General features: G+C 43.1%; 1 protein-coding gene across 1 annotated transcript in view; it reads right to left on the reverse strand.

Annotated features, from left to right (window-relative positions):
• KPNA3 (karyopherin subunit alpha 3) overlaps nucleotides 1–15,588 on the reverse strand; it is a 54,450-nt gene extending 38,862 nt beyond the window's left edge. The window contains exon 1 of the mRNA XM_074566215.1: nucleotides 15,272–15,588. Coding sequence (XP_074422316.1) covers nucleotides 15,272–15,355 — 84 coding nt within the window. The 5' untranslated portion in view covers nucleotides 15,356–15,588. The remainder of the gene's footprint in view (nucleotides 1–15,271) is intronic.
• Nucleotides 15,589–16,728: the final 1,140 nt, after the last annotated feature.

A 16,728-nucleotide genomic window follows, 5' to 3' on the forward strand; every position in this document is an offset into this window, starting at 1 on the left:
ATAAGAACATACAACACTTACCAAATTGTGCTACAACATTACAAGTCAAGTCAGACTTAAGTTCATAAGGCTTTTGCAACAAGAGATTTCTTCTCCCCAGTTCACTATCTGTGAAGAACAATTACTTACCAGTGTGTTTGACAGGCTGACATAACCACAGTAACGCATCAAGTACCGTTAAGTCTTGTAACAAGCCCAAAGTAGATGTTCAGCAATATTTCTAATTTCAATTTCCCCGATATTTTGTTATTTTATAAAATAAACCAGAAAAAAATAATAAATTGCATAACAAAAGATCTACTAGATGCTGTTAGATACACCAGTATTCGCACTTCTACCTTGAATTTCTGAATAGCCTTCCAAAGCCAGATACCAAGTTTATGTGCCAAGAATCTCTCCTTAGCACCTTCCACTTGAAAGAAAAATAATCCCTAGTTCCATCGAAGTATCAAAACTGAAATTAGTTTTATACGCTAATAAAGAAAATCACTACGCACATTAGGGCTGTTGTGTTACGGACCGTAAGGGAACCTTGCTTCAGGCCAATAAAAAACACAAAAATGCTAAGCTGACAAAAGACAAGAGATTTAAGAGACACTAGACCTTGAAAATAAAACAAGCCTCAAAGAAGACTTCAAGGAATGCCTTAGCCCCTGTAAAACTGCCTTTGACACACTCAATGGGCAGAAGCGACAGAGAATACAGCCATCCTCATCAGATCAGCGTTTCAGCTCTGGTATCTCTCTTTCAGCTCTGGTATTTCTCTTCCAACAAGAGGCTGACAGGAAACTCAAAGCTCAATTTCAGAGCCACCTGTGGAGAAGGGAAACGTCTTACTGATTTTTCAGTTGATATTTGGTTTATGACAGAAGACAAAACTGTACATAAAATTCTTGATATCAATAAGCAATGGCTAAAGAGAACCCCGGACAATTCTGAATTATCAGTGTAACAGTAACCCTTACCGCCAGCACATTCAAACAATTATTTTTAAGTGACTGAACATCTGGGACCCTCTGGCTCAACCACACATACTTCACAAGTACCATTTGTGAAACCCTGCACAAAGGTGCACAAGACACTCACTTAAAGAGCAAGAATCACTGCTGTAACACTACCACTTGATGTCCTAAGACAGCCTATCTGTACTCTCCTGGCAAACATAAAAAAAAAAAAAGACTACTTTGAAGTTTTGAATAGAATTGAGATTCTAGAGGAGAGAATTAAGTCTAGCAAGCTTCTCTGGCTGCTTAAGCCTTTGTTTAACATAGAAAACATTTAACTGTATAATACATTACCCCAAAAGGCAACTGATATAGCTTCTGTAAACTAAAAAAAAAAAAAAAAAACAAAAACCAAAAAACAACCAACCAAACAAACAACAAACCAACCCCCCCAAAAAACCAAAAAAACACACCCCCAAAAAATCAAGGAATTCCAAAACCAATCAGCTGTACCTGTCTTACATACATCAGAACAAAGTAACACATGTTCCAAAACCCTCTGTAGCAAATACATAGCGTAGAGTGTTTTTCCTGGGAAACAAAAAACCAAACCTCTCCCAAAGACATACTAAACTACAGGAAAATAATTCAGGCTAATTCAAAAGGACAAAACCACATTTGAGACATAGCAGTCAGAAGAGTCCTTGTATTTACGAAAGAATGATTTAAAACATTGGTACCATTTTATGCAAGTTATATCTCATTCACAATGAAATATCAGGACTAGTCTTAGGGTTTCTGTTAATTTGAAATTTCTACTTCATATCTAAAAATCAATCTTAATCAATTATAAGCACTTTAAAGTCCCTTAAGTATCACTTTCAGAGACAAGAAATTCTGGATACCTGTTTATACTTCATCTCCCGTTACAGTACAAATCAGAAAATCAAAACTATTAAATGTATGAATGACACAACTAGTGAGAAGCTCAAGTCATTACATTCCCTTTGTTATGCTGGGATAAAGATTTCTTAAATGAAATTAAAAATGAAGTTTCACGTACAAGAGGTTTAATAATGTAGATTCTCTGTACAGCAAAAAAAAAAATAATCAAATGCTGCAACAGTAAGTGGCATGAATTTTAAACATTTTAACCGTTTTTAGCTATGTCAATTGTGTGAGAAGGAAGATGAAAGCATCACCATCTAATGACTAAAAATCTGCTTACCATTGTAACAACAAGATCTGGAGCTCAGTGTGGTTCTCACCCAGACTAGCCACTTCATTAAGTGGGATACCTGAGGAGCGTCATCTTTTAATCAACACATTTACACCACTTTCACTGCAACAGGAGCAAGTCCAGAAAACATCAGAGATGGAGAGGCAGGGAACAGATGTTTTTATGCCAGCCAGCATATCAATGTTGCCAGCACGGCTGGCCTGCCAGCTGCCCCACAAGCACTTAGCTGGCCACCCCTGCTCTCCTGCTTGGCCACCCCTGCCCTCCTGCTGTCCAACCAGCATGCATCAGCCTGCAGCTAGCCCACATAAGCGGGAAAGCCAAGCTCACCTTGACAAGATGAACACTACACACTAATATCAGTTTTGGCTATTCTCTGGATACAAAACCTAAGTTTTCAGGAACTTTGGTAAGATGTGCATTTAGCTGCTTTTGAAAGTTCAGCTATTAAGTGGAAAAGAAAGAATAAGTTCACTGACTGATTCTAATTTCTCCGCATCTACAAACTTCATTAAGAGATAACCGGCCATTTAAATTTCTTTATTTTCTGCTCTTGCCTCTCAACATTACAGGAACTGGTCTCAGAAAACCAGAAGATACAAATCTTACAGGAAAGAGCTACCCTGAATACATAGCTGGGATAGCAAAGTAGCTTGATTAAACATACAGCGTACCCGAAGAGATTAGGATTTGCAAGTCAATTCCAGGCTACTTCCACCTGCCTAACTGACAGAAAAGAAAACTGGCCCAGTTCCAACAGCTGGATTGGATTTAACTAATACCTCCCCTCTTGCATATGAGCATACCCTAGAGTACAGTTTAAATACTCCACAATGTAGGTGCGGGTGCAATACAGTGAAAGGAGAAGGTGTTTGCATTGATGAAGTAAATGCTGTTCTTCCCTAGAAATCGCTTTATTAGCCTTTTTTCCTTATTCCTTCTCTGACACCTTTTAACAAGCATGAAATACTGCAATGCACATGAAAATGCAGAAGCCTGGGAGCTGGGCTGGTTTTGGGCAGGAAAAAATTTTAAAGTGCCTGTTTGTATACAATAGTTGAGATGATTAAGATTGTCATCTGCCTATCTTTTGTTAACATTAGAAGTTAAATATTCCATGTTTGCATATGAATATAATTTGTTAGTATGTGTAAAGTTGAGGCTTAAACTGATGTTATTGTTCCACTTGTTCTTGTGCAGCTTCAGTCAAAAACCAGAGAGACAAAGGGACGCTGATAGAAGGTGATGCTGCTGTTCTACCTGTTCACGCTTTCAAAGTGCATATAGCCTACTCCAAGAATTGCAAGCAAATCACAATATATGAAGGAAAAATTCTGAGACTACTAAATTGAAATTCTGAGACAGCAACACGATGGTCAGAATGCAACTATTTAATCACAACTGAAAGAACTAAAACCAATGACATTGTACACATTAATACCCTCTGTTTCTTTTGGATGTGCAAAAAGATTTGACATCCATACCAAACTAAAACAAGTGTTTAGTCAAAATTAACCCTTCCTACTAGGTTTATTCCTTTAGTTACAAGCATCATGGATTACTACCCAGCCTTTTTTACCCCCCCTCAGTGTATGTTCTAGGCAGACTCTTTCACCAAATCACTTCCCCTCACCCAATTTTGAGATTTACCTAATTACCAAGTACTCCCATAAAGCTCCAAATTGTCCTTCTAAGAAAAACAGTGATGTTTTTCAGTCATACAGACTACAAAGTTAGAACAACTTCACCTCTGGCTTTGTTATCATAGCTCCATATTAAATTATGCTGACCCAGTTAGAAATGCAGGCAGGGGACATGGATTCCACAGTACAAGCAACAGATCTACCAAAGCAGCCAAATACACTTACAATGTGCCTGTACCCTGACCTGAGACTCCGAGAGAGTTTTATTTCTTTTGATTGCTGTTTGAACCAAAAGGTATTTGCTCCTCTTTTGGGGAAACATTCTGTTATTTTGCAGAAAGCATGACAACTTGGTTCAGATTCTCTGTGTGCTGCAGAACCTTAATGCTAGAAAGTTTCCTTTTGGCTCATAACCTTTAATGCAGTACTAGGTACATTAGGAGCAGAGTGACATATTTACACTACTGTATTTTATGCCATAACCTGTCTGGGACTTGCGTTCCTCAAGGTTAGTAAGGGCTGCTGAAGGAAAACTAGTTCTTATGCAGTCGGAGCTGCCAAGCTACTTGATTTTTAATCCCCAGTTTGGGGCCCCTAAAATGAATACCAGCTGCTTTTTGTTAGCCAGTCTGTGGCAAGACAATTCAAGTATCTGAACCTGGCTAGTCTCAGCAAACTGGATACATCAGATATCCACTGTGACTCTCTTATTTAGTGATGGGTAATGACTCACTGAAGTCACACATGCATGCCAATATGGAAAGCCACAAGCCTCCAATCATTGTTGCTTCATGGTGCAGACTCACCTGAAAGCCCTATGGAAGCAGACAAAGCTGACCATTCACATTATCTACTTCTACTGCTCCAAAAGACAGCAGAAAAGCAATTGCTAAATTTATTTCTTACCAGCTCTTCTGCAAGCATATTCTTCAAGGTCCCAACATCCTCTCTGCATTTGTTTAACCTGCCTACCGAGCTACTACCAGCAAAGAATTGAGATGTGAGCGCTCATGTTTTGATTTCCATATATCAATTACCCAGTTTACAAGTACAGACATATCAAACAATCCTCAGGAGACTGGACCTGAAGCAATTTAGCTGGATGCATTCAACACAAATTGCACCAAAGCTGAAGGACACAAAGCAGTCCAGAATACAATCAACATGTTATCTGCTGTTTTAATATAGAATAAAAGAATTCAACATCAAAACTCAACTGGGGGAAGGAAGACAGAATCTAAAAGATTTCCAGTTACTGCAGTCATGTGAATGAAGGACATCATACCTAGTCAAAAGTTTTACAGCATATCCATTAAGATATAGATCTTAACACTGTTAATTATACCTTTACTGACATCAGACCAAAGACCACAACATCGCCCCTATATGGGCTCCATTGCTCCATCTGAAGTCAAACTGAAGTTTCCAGGTAATCCCACAGCACCTCAAGCTAACTCATCAGTTGGTCTGCACAGACCAACAGGCAGGCAGCAAGGATCACCAACTAATTCAAAGTATTCATTTTGTCCTGTGGTCCTAACAGAGCAAGAAACCTGTCCGTAGTTTTACTAAGAGCGGTGGCAACGCAGCCACTGTTATCTCCGCTTTGACAAGGGCCCACCTTGAGGAACTTAACTGTGGAGTTTTCTCATTTATGCTACAGCCCAATAGAAACTACTGGTCTGAAGTATACAAGTCTTTCATTTTTTCCTGTACTTTTTGGAAACAGAAGGGCATAGTGAATTTTACAATTATGCCAGCTTTACCTTATCCGAATACTGTGGTATGCCAAATAGGCAAGAACAGTAGATAACCAAGATAACCTAATTACAAGTGATTCCTAGTCACACTTTTAGAAAAAGAAGACTAAGCCTTCTTGGAACACTTAAAATACATAAAAGGATTTGAAATTTGGTACAGTTTTATATTACAGGAATCTGCTTTCACGAGTATACAAATTTCTATGCAGATACGTGAACACTAAAAAGATACTTATTATTTTCCTGTACTGTACAAACAGCATGGCAGACACTTCAGAATATCCTAGAAATGGAAGTTTATCCTGTCCTTGAGAGAGACCAAGGAAAGCACCTACATGACTCCTTGGTCTCTCTCAAGACATGACACCACCTCTGTCCTCTCCTAGAATTTCTAGGCAAGCATCCCTCCCATTCCCTCAGCCAGAAGAGAAAGTACACCAACCTGTCTATTCAGTTGAATAAGCAGAACAGTCGATTGCCATTGCAAAAAAGCAGGAGTCCCCTTCCCCTTCTACAATCTTGACCCCAATTCAGAGGTACAGGTTCAGTTTTTTCTAACAGATGTTACCAGAAACCAAATCCACCACTTTTAATGCCATATTTCACAGCCAAAATACAGTCTTCACTTGTATACAGGACATGAAAACAGAAAACAGAAGAGAAAAATTAAAATTACCGTTCGCGGTAACTAGGTGCAAACATCAGACCAGAATTTTGATCTTTACATCAGCATAAAGACATAAATAAGCCCTTTTAAATGTAAAAGCTTTTATAAAATCGTAGATAACCCCTTTCAAGAATCTAATTACAAAATGAAGTATTTGGTCGGAAAGACCTCACAGACTTCTGGGGCAAATGCTGCAGAAGACCAGACATTCTTAAGCTTGCTAAATATTTATACTAGTTTCCCCTAGGAAAAAAAAAAAAAACAAAACCAAAAAAAACCAAAAAAAAGCCTACTAGCCAGATACTACCTTCTTGTGCAATCTATGTTTGAACAAAGCCACTCCCTTTCCAGATACTTAAAGTCTTCAACTATAATATCAAAGTACCTCAGACAATCATTCTAGGATTCTATGATATATTTATAAGCACCTCCCTGTGAAGTGAGGAAAAAAAAAAGTGCTATTATTCTATCTATAAAATGGGAAATAATAATTGCAATTTGCATACATTCACAGGGTGCCATGAAAAAAAAAAACAACAAATCAAGTCCTTAGAGAGCTAGTCTATATATTCAACCACAGTAAGCTTTTCTGGTGTACATGAGCCATTACATGGCTCAAATAAAAATCAGATTTTTTTTTATTATTTTTTGAAAGACGTAATCAAAAGGGGAAAAAAAGATTAAACGTGCTAGCTGCCTAATTAAATCTATGAAGAGATCATTCTGCTCAAGATGCAAGAGAAAACAACAAACCCAGCGGATAACCCAGGAAGAAGATGGAGTATTAGGAATTAGAAAATACACTCCAGCAACACCCCACGATCTTTTATGAACCCTGTCAGCAACCCTTCTGATTTAATCATCTCAGTACCATGAATTCTAGATGCTTCTACCTCACTTTCTAACATGACATAAGCCCTGATTACATGTTTCTGCCATTTGAACGTTTTGGGTATCATACTTCTCTCCTCGAGGATACCTTCGGTTTCTAAATATTCCAATTTAGACATCCTTCCATTAAAAGGCTAGCCCTAAAAAGTTGCTTAGACCACCAGAAATGGTCTGGTTTTGACGGACAAGAACCAATACAAAACTCCTTCAAACCTCACAGCTATAGTGCCCATCAAAACACAGGTTACACTGAGCACAGAGGTATACAGAGCACAGACCATACCCCTACAGGCAATGGGCATGGGAAGAGGGTACTGACAGGTTCTGAACTTCCGCTGGCAGCTCGTGATGCTCAAAGACACTGTCACATTGATTGCTTGTGTCAGAGCTCCATAAACGTCTCTTCTTGTCTGAAAGGTTGCTCTTCACTGCTGACGGTTGTGTGTTATGAACACTACCCACTACCAGCCCATGTGCTTCTTGCACACTTGACGAACAGTGGTCAACAGCATCCTACTGACCCCTAGCAGGGCGCTCTCGTTTCAGGATTCTCTCTTGATGTGAAAAGCCTTCTATATCTGGCTGCAAGTCACATTTCTGGTGCAGAGAAATCACTACCACTGACTTTGCATTTAACATTTGTGTGCATGAAAAGCAGCAAGGGACCCTAAAGCCAAAAAGCTGCATGCAAAGACAGTATCTGTTGGTTAGGGTGACCTTAGCCTACCTGGGAGAGAGCTACAATGTCTCTCTGCATAATTTCATCAACTTTCTGACTTGCACTGTAGTTGACTAAGAAAAGGCAAGGACTAGGACTTTCTGAGAACTGCAAACCTGAAATCTCACATTGTACCTGGCCAGGAATCCCTTACTGCACCTCTGAAATACCTGGATGCAAGTCACCCTAGCAACCTGTCTGACCACCTTCTAACCATCTTCTCCTCATGAAAACAAGCTTTGGGTACGTTCCACAGCAGCAAGTTTGCAATGGGGCTTGAACACTCATTAAAATACATCTCCATCAGGGCTAACAAGTCAAACTATGAGGAAGCCATTTCTCCAAGTTGATTTTGCAAATCACCTAGTCCATTACTACCTCCCAAATCCACCTGTTACTGAATCTGACAATAAGCAAGGTTAAAAATGCACAAGAAGAGATGCTCAGCTGGTCAGACATGACAGAATATGGGGAAACAAGTAATTCAGTAATAGGTGTTTGAATGGGGAAGATATTAATTCTGTGTCACATTCTGCAGGCATTCATACAGCGTATACATATTCCTATTTTGTACTTGCTGCATTTATTACACACACACAATCAAGTTTAAAACTGACTGTAACATTTGCTTAACCTGAGAAAGGAGACAAGTGTCAGCTGACACAGAAGAAACGATATGGAGCTTCCCCAGCAGATTTAATGGTGTCAATCTGCCTGTGAAAGGATAACAATCCAACAGCTAAGTATCACTAGACAAGGTATACCTCCTCACCTTCACACTGACCTCTTTGAGCCAGCACTGGTCTTCCCCAGACGTGAAGGGCTGGCTCAGGAAGCTAAGGGAGCCGAAAATTAAAGAAACACAAAGAGCTTTGTAGCTAGTTCACTCCAACGCACAGCCAGTTCTGATGCAGGACTAACTTTCTGGAAGAAACTAGCTCTTTTTACTACCCATATGAAATTTTGTGAAATGGAATGTAAAGCCCACAGCTTCTGATATTAAAGAAGCAATCAGGAATACCAATTCAGTATCAGAGTTTTACACTGCTGGGTATTTTGGAAACAGCTGATAGACCCTATTCTTGGAAAATACAGGTTTTACAGCCTCAAAGAACTTATGTAAAAATATCTAAAGGCCTCTTAAAACTAGTATGACAGTTATGCTGCTACCAACTTTGACAGTTTACAAGCTAAAAATCAATTCTTTAATAGAAGAAACTTTAGAGATACTAGTGCAACTGCTGCAGTGTTACAAATACACACAAATGAAGAAAAACAGATTCTGTAATTACAGTAAGATTAGCTAAGGCTTGGTATATCACAACAACAAACAGCAATAATTGGGCCTCAATCCAGCAAGTACAGATCCCAATCAGCTTACGAAGATTACGCTCATCATGAGATGCCATCTCCAAATTGTTTTCTCCACAGGTATTTCTGAAATAAACTACGACTTCCTAAGGTCATACCTTACCTGTTTGCAAGGGCACGTAGTGATAGGATGAGGGGCAATGGTTTTAAACTAGAGCAGGGTACATTTAGATTAGACATTAGGGAGAAGTTCTGCACAATGAGGGTGGTGAGACACTGGCACAGGTTGCCCAGAGAGGTGGTGGAGGCCCCGTCCCTGGAGACATTCAAGGCCAGGCTTGATGAGGCTCTGAGCAACCTGATCTAGTTGAAGATGTCCCTGCTTACTGCAGGGGGGCTGGACTAGATGACCTTTAAAGGTCCCTTCCAACCCAACACATTCTATGATTCTAAGGTATCCGTGTCTTTAAGTATTTTAAAATGCAATGCTTTCAGTTGATTTTGAACCTCACAAGGAAAATAAAAGAGAGTATATCTAAGTGGACCTATCAGCTGTTTGTTTTCTGCCAAAAGTCACAAACGTTTCACAGCATTGTACTACTCACTTGCAAACTAACTAAAGTTTGGAGAATTCTGTAGCAATAGCAACTGAGGAGGCTTTCCACATCTACCTCTTACTTCCTACCCAGGTAACTCTTTCCAAGGTACAAACATGTACACCTCTATTCTGCCAAGAGTATACTGGCCTGAAAGGGCAATAAAGAAGCTGCAGGAGTCAGAGCTTAGAAACTCTGCATGAGAGTACTGGACCTTTTATTAAACTCCGTTCACAACAGCAAGCTACCTGACACCTGTGTTTTCACTTAAACTACTGAGATTCACCAAGCCAGCGAGGCTATTAAGACAGTGCGTCCACAGTAGCTTAAACCAGCCTAAATCAGCTGTTACAGCCCTACTCCCTCCCAGCCCTTCTTTTGCCAGTATCCATTCCTGTGCCAGCAAAGTGAAAGGCAGAAAGCTGATCAATCTTTCCGACTGTGAAAAGCTAACAATCCGATAGTTAAATACCACTATACAAGGTATACTTCCTCCCCTTCACACTGACCTCTTTGAGCCAGCACAGGTAAAAGGCATCTCCTGAAAGAAACTGGATTGTTGCAAAGTATCTGGGAGTAACAGACTTTCTGGAATTGCTACAAGCCTTACTTGTTCCATGCAGTGTTTGAGGGGAATACAGGCAGACAGCAAGAACACTAGTCAGTGCACAGAACAGCATCAAGAAATGAGCTGGTAGCAGCATGTCTGCTCATTTCTTAACACTGTGCAGCTATGGTACCTCCACTGCAATAAACCTTTGATATCTGACGGGAACATGGCTTTAAGTCAACCTATACCTTTCTCAGATGCCCAGAGACTGTACAGATTTGGCCTCCCCAGGACGGTATTTCTCTTCTTGCAAAAAAAAAATTATGGCAGCATGACAGAAAAATGTGAATAAATTCAAGCATCCTCAAGAACTAGATACACACTGTTAGCAAAGCAGCAACAGTAAATACACTGAAGCTGCCAGAGCTGATGATGGAGATCTGGGCTAAGCCCATTTTCTTGGTCGGGATGTTGAAGGTACAGAATAAAAATGGATCCTTCAAAGTCCCTGCGCCCAAAGGTGATACAATTGCCCCCAAAAAAAAGTAACTGGGGAAAAGACATCAGTGGCCAGGGCCTCTGAATCTTAAAATCAAATAGAGCAGGAGTAGGTGAAAGATGACAGAGTGGCTATGTCTCCTTTTGCTAAACAATCTTCAACAAATTTCAGGAGGTTAATCCTACAGCCTAAGCAACAGAAGTTCAAGGACTTGTGTTCTTTTAACTTATGATTAAGTGTATGACAAGTATACAAAAAGGAAATTTTAATCCCAGTCACTGAAGTGTTTTTACAGAAAGTTATTTAGGTTATAAGGCACTAACTCCTTGCTAGTTGTTTGTTTGGGTTTTTTTAATGAGTGCACATGGAACTTTACATTTGATGCAGTGTGTGTTTTTCTAATTAGATGATCACATAGTCTCATTGTACCACACACAAAAATAACAGTAAGGCATGCAGACAGCCCTACAAATTATAACATCTTTGTTCATCAATAATCTTTCCTCAGTTTTAGTAAGGGATGCTGACTAATCCTGACACAAAGAAATGGGCTGAATTGTTTGATCTGTCACCTTAAACATCAGAACAGTGAGCCAACATATGGGTGCCTGCTACTGTAATAAAGAATAAGTAACAGTTCTGTCCAAGAATGTTGAGAAGTAAAAAAGTCTAAGAAGAAAGTTACTAAGCAAAGAATGAAGTTGAAGAACTGCAAATGGAAAGATCAGAAGGTTCAAATTAGGTTTTCTAAAAGCTAGGTGAGCTTAGACGTCAAAAAAACCAAATAAATCCATCAGTTACAACGGATATTATGAATTAAGTGATTGCACTGTTTAATCTTGTCCTGTAAAGTCTCAATAGTATTGGAATAATCAGAGCCACACATTTAGAAGAAACCCACTGAGACTTAAGACTATACACTTATGAGCAACACAGGGAAGTTTTCTTTATATATGGGACAGTTTAAAAAGCCCTTTCACATCTCTAGAGAATACAAAATTGAGAAGATTGTGAGGAGAAACTGTTCTGGCAGTTGTTTGTCCAGATGAAGCCACTAGTGTCTTGGCTCCTTATAGCTCACCTCTGCAGGTTCAGGTTAGGTCTGTCTGCTGCTAATCACATGTACCTATAAAAGTAGAAGAGTCTCACTAATAAAAGCAAGAACACAAACTCATATTAAGTGAGTAACACTTCATTTCTGGCATTCGATTTTGCTATTACCCCTTTTGGGGGCTAAATACTTTTTGGGAGTATTAATACCTCAAAATCAGAATTTCAGTTCTATATACACAACTTTATCTCCTTAACAGAGGAAGCCAGCAAAAGTGTAACAAACTTCCACCCAAACCTGAAACTAGGAAAAGCAGAGTGAACCCATGCAGGCCAAGGATTCAGAAGCTTTGACTTCTGCTCAACAGATATGTCGCTTTGCTCTCAGAAAAGGAGCACAGTGAGAAGTTGCATGGGGGACCGAGGTCTGTCTTAACACAAAACAGAAGTACTTACTCATCTTTTGTTTCCCTTAAAGTTGCATTAACAAAAAAGCAAAGACAATTATATGGCCTAGCAAACCCAGTAATAAAATATCAGTTAACTACAAATTAAAGGAGTAAGTATTTTGGTCTGGCAGAAGAGTCTGTACCCAGAGGGGATCAATAACAACTCATCACTATTTATTAGAAGCCAAAAGGAATATTACCAAAGAATGTATTCAAGCCTGATGAGTTCAAAGGCAGCGACTGTCTCCAGACAGAAGGTGACTCAAACGCCACTGTTTTCAAACTGAACTTCAGAGCATACGGCTTAGAATATTTTAGATTTTCCAAAGGATACAATCTAGATATCAGACCAGAATTTATTCCTTCATCATCCTAACCACTTATTTTCTTATTGCTGGAACTTGACAAAATGTGTAGATGCAGGTCAATGCCAATGATAGCACTGATGCCTCCTGGATTCCAAAGTTACCTACTGAAAAGTGCTGCACAGGGACCAAAACAAGTGTATTTAGTAGCTGACAGTTGGGAACTACATATAATATTTGATTTAGGAAGAAAAAAAAACAAACCACGTTTTGTGGAGAACTGATAACTTTCACTAAGTACAGACAAACTGTCCAGTCAGCAAGCCAGTCTGTGCAGCAGTATCTCAAGAGAAGCACACTAAGTAATGGAAATTACATAGCAGTGCTGCTCTCCTTCATTCTCTACCATAAACCTACACTGCTCTACTTCTAGAGACTAAAGTTAGATAAAGTTTACTTAGAAGGGTACTTCTAATATGAACTTTTAAATAAGCACCATGATCAGAAAAAAAGTCAAAAAGGAGGTACAGTAGAAAATTTCAGACATTTAATACAAATCAATTTGTTTTGAAAGACACTGACATGTTTATATCATTTTAGCATATCTCCATGGGTACACAACTTTCTTCATACTTCTGTGTTTAATCTGTTTAAAGTCGTCCCCAAAAGAAAGATGGTTCTTAGATTTTAACTCTTTTCAAAAGTGTGGATGAAAGCTTTAACCACATTAACATTGTTGGAGCTATCTGCCAAAGAGTCTTCGGCTCAGCCACAAAAGGAAGTCAGTCAGCATACTGGAAGATAACCCTAGAGGATAGACTTCTCCATAACAGCAAATACCCTATTCCAAAATAATTACTCCCCTTCAGGAAGAAATGAGAGCTAAGCTACCTTAGCTGGTCTAGTATAACTAATTTCAGTAAAGCTTAGGCAGTCATTTCCCTTCCTCCCCCCCCCAGAGGCAGATACTTAATTCCCCTAGTCTTGGGCATGCTATAATATAAGCAAGTATGGATGACAGATCAGTTCACACTAGGCATGAACATACCTAACCTTTCCCTGTTTAGAGCTCTGATGGATTCAGGCCAGTCAGTGACTGAGAAAGCAGCAACAAAGCCAGTAACCAATACAGGGAGATGAGACAAGGACAAAATGAATGAGGAGCAGCAGGAAGAGTCTCACTGGATGATAAGGGGAAAAAGAAACCCACCACGCCTCCTCCTTACCCTGAAAAGCAACTGCTAAACAGAAGGATGGGCAATTTTTAGTTACTTTCTAACATTTACTAATGTTAGCCAGAAGTGCTGAAGTTATCATAGTCTTTACACACAACATTTTCTGTGAGAAAGATTCACTGTCACCAAGTTCAAAAAAAATTAAGATAAAGATTAGTTTACACTGTGAATGTCATCTTAAAGACACTGCTGCTGCTAAGCCTGACCTGCATAAAATTGTCTCCACCCAAACAATAGCAGCAGAGGTGTGAATTCTGCTAAGATACAAAACGTCCTTTCAAAGGACCAAAATTCCAGCCCTACTGATCACAGATGTGAATTTAAGCAATAAAATCAACAGAAGCATGGAAAAGCCCCTCGGGTGATGTCAATGTAATCTCACACATATTTAGGTTTTCACTCCAGCGAATCCTAATCCGATTTCAATCCTAGTCTGATTTCAGAACAACTCCCTCCCCCTTCCTTTCCTATCACAGAACCTTAAACACAAGATCTGGGATTTCCTCCCTTTTTGACTGCCACTAGAATTGAAGACGTCCCCGGTAGTGACACAGAGGTAATGACACCTCCAGGGAATAAGCTTCTAATCACACAGCGCCTCTGAAATTCGGGGGAGTAAACTACTACCCCATCGGCCTTAGTAAGCACCACACTCCTTCCCGATTTAGATGGAGACGCCCAGCAGACGATTACTTATGTGCCTACCAGCATTCAAAAAAAATAAAAATGAGGTTGGTTTAAGGCTGTACAAGAAGCAAAATGGGCCAGGACAGCGCAGTGTAAAAAGGCAGATCGGAGTGTGGGAGCGGCCCCTGCCTCCAGCACAGGCCTCCGTGTGCGGCAGCGGCACGGCGGGGCAGGAGAGGGGGGGCCGGGCAGGGCAGCCCCCGGCCCCGGCGGAAAAAGCTATTACCGCCCGGAGGAGCTGGCACAAAAGGCGGCCGGCACCATTGTCCGCCCCATCCCAGCCCCGATCCCGCCGAGCCCAGCGCGGGGGCGGGGAGGCGGCAGGACGGGGCGGCAGCACGGAGAAGGTGGGGAGTTCATCCCGCCGCCGACCGGCCCTGCCGGGGCCCCAGCGGGCCCTCGCGCACCTCGGCATGCCGGGGAGGCGGCGGAGGGGGCCGGCACGCCGGGGCCGCGCTGGGCCCGGCCGCCCCAACCCTCCCCCCCGCCGCCGCCTCCTCCGCCCCCCGCCGGCCGCGCCCGCATGACGGAGGAGGAAAAAAAAAAAAAACCCCGCGGGCGTTTTCCCCGCCGCCCGCCCGCCCCGGGCGGCCGCTCCCCGCCTCCTTCCCGCCGCCCGCCGCCGGCAGCGCCGCCAGGCCCCGGCCCCTCCTCTCTCACCCGCCGGAGGGAGGGAGGCCGGGCCCGGCCGGTTCGCCGCCGCCGGCCCTCCTTCCTTTCACCTACCTCTACGTCGCGGCCCTTGTTCTTGAAGCTCTTGATGCGGTGGTTCTCCAGGCCGGCGGCGGCGGCAGCGGCGTTCTCGGCCATGGCGGCGGCGGGTCGCGGCGGCGGCGGCGGGTCCCAGCTCCTGCGAGGCGGCTCCAGCGGCGGCTCCCGGCGGCTCGCGCGAGGGAGGGGGGGGGGAGGAGGGAGGAGAAGGGGGGCGGGGGGAGAGCGGGACGCTCCGTGACGAGCGCGAGGGGCCGTTGCTGAGTGACGGGGGAGCGCGGCCGCCGAGCGCACGTGACGCAGCGCCGGCGGGCTCCGCCAATAGGCGGGCCGGGCCCGCCCCTCCTCGCCCCGCCCCGCCGCGGGGCATGCTGGGGGCTGTAGTCCCGGCGGGGGCGGGCGGCGGCCTGGCACGTGGAGCGGGCGGGGGCGCGCTCTGCCGGGCGGGCGGGATGGCCGCCGGCACCGCCACTCGGCTTGGCCCGACTGAGCGGGTTTCGGCTCGATGCTGAACGTCGTGGGGCTCCGGGAAGCGCCGAGGGCCGGGCATACTCTCGTCCGTGGCCTCATGCTCCTGAGGGGGCCTGGGGCCCTACCTGCCCCGGCGGGATCAACTGTGTGAGGGGAGCTGTGGTGGGCTCAGGGCCGCCCCGGCTGCCGGGAAGCGCCCAGTGCCCCCATGCACTTGTCAGCTGCAGGTTTGGCCCCCAAAATGTGGCGAGCGGTGAGCTCCCTGGTGTGGGCTCGCCCACAAATCTGGCCTTGATGTGCCAGGGTCTGCTCCCAGAGACTTGCAGGAACACGCGTGTCGCTGGAGAAACCCTGCACAACAAGCATCCAGCAAATCCAGACGTTCTGCGAGACCTCTAGTCTCCCTCAGCTTGTGTGCCATGCGAGCGAGCCCTGCCTGGGAAGCAAATCCATCACCTGGTGAGGGTGCCCTGTTGCACCACGCCTGCAGACAGCAGCTGCCTGTTTCCCCTGGGCGTTGTATCTACCATCATGCAGGGCACCAGGCACCTCTGCCAGTCCAACAAATTGTCCTCAAACCGTCAAAATTACTGCAAACAAGTCATCCGTGCAGCTGCGGTGGTAGTTGTATAGGCAGCAAACAGACCCAGGACCTCCAGATCGACAGTAGCCTGGGCACAGCAGGTTGGATCAAACACAGCGCCTCGAAGTCGCACATTGTATTTCCACGCTAGAAAAGAGAATGGGGGGGGGTGATGTAAGGTAGTCGTAGACACCAGTAAGCAGTGATCTAACACCTTCCATAAAGCACAGTATTATGTCTTTGGGAGAAAAGTATCCAAGAAAACCAAAACCCCAAAATAACAAAACCATGTAATGTTCATATCTAGCTCATCTTATACCACCCTGGGTTCTGCAGCAGACCCTTATAGCTATATATAAGCTTTTCACAGGCCTCTTTCAGAGTCTCTCCCTCTAACTGACAGCTCGGCTTTTTAACT

The sequence above is a fragment of the Larus michahellis genome, chromosome 1 (genome assembly GCF_964199755.1).
Source record: "Larus michahellis chromosome 1, bLarMic1.1, whole genome shotgun sequence".
Taxonomy (NCBI): domain Eukaryota; kingdom Metazoa; phylum Chordata; class Aves; order Charadriiformes; family Laridae; genus Larus; species Larus michahellis.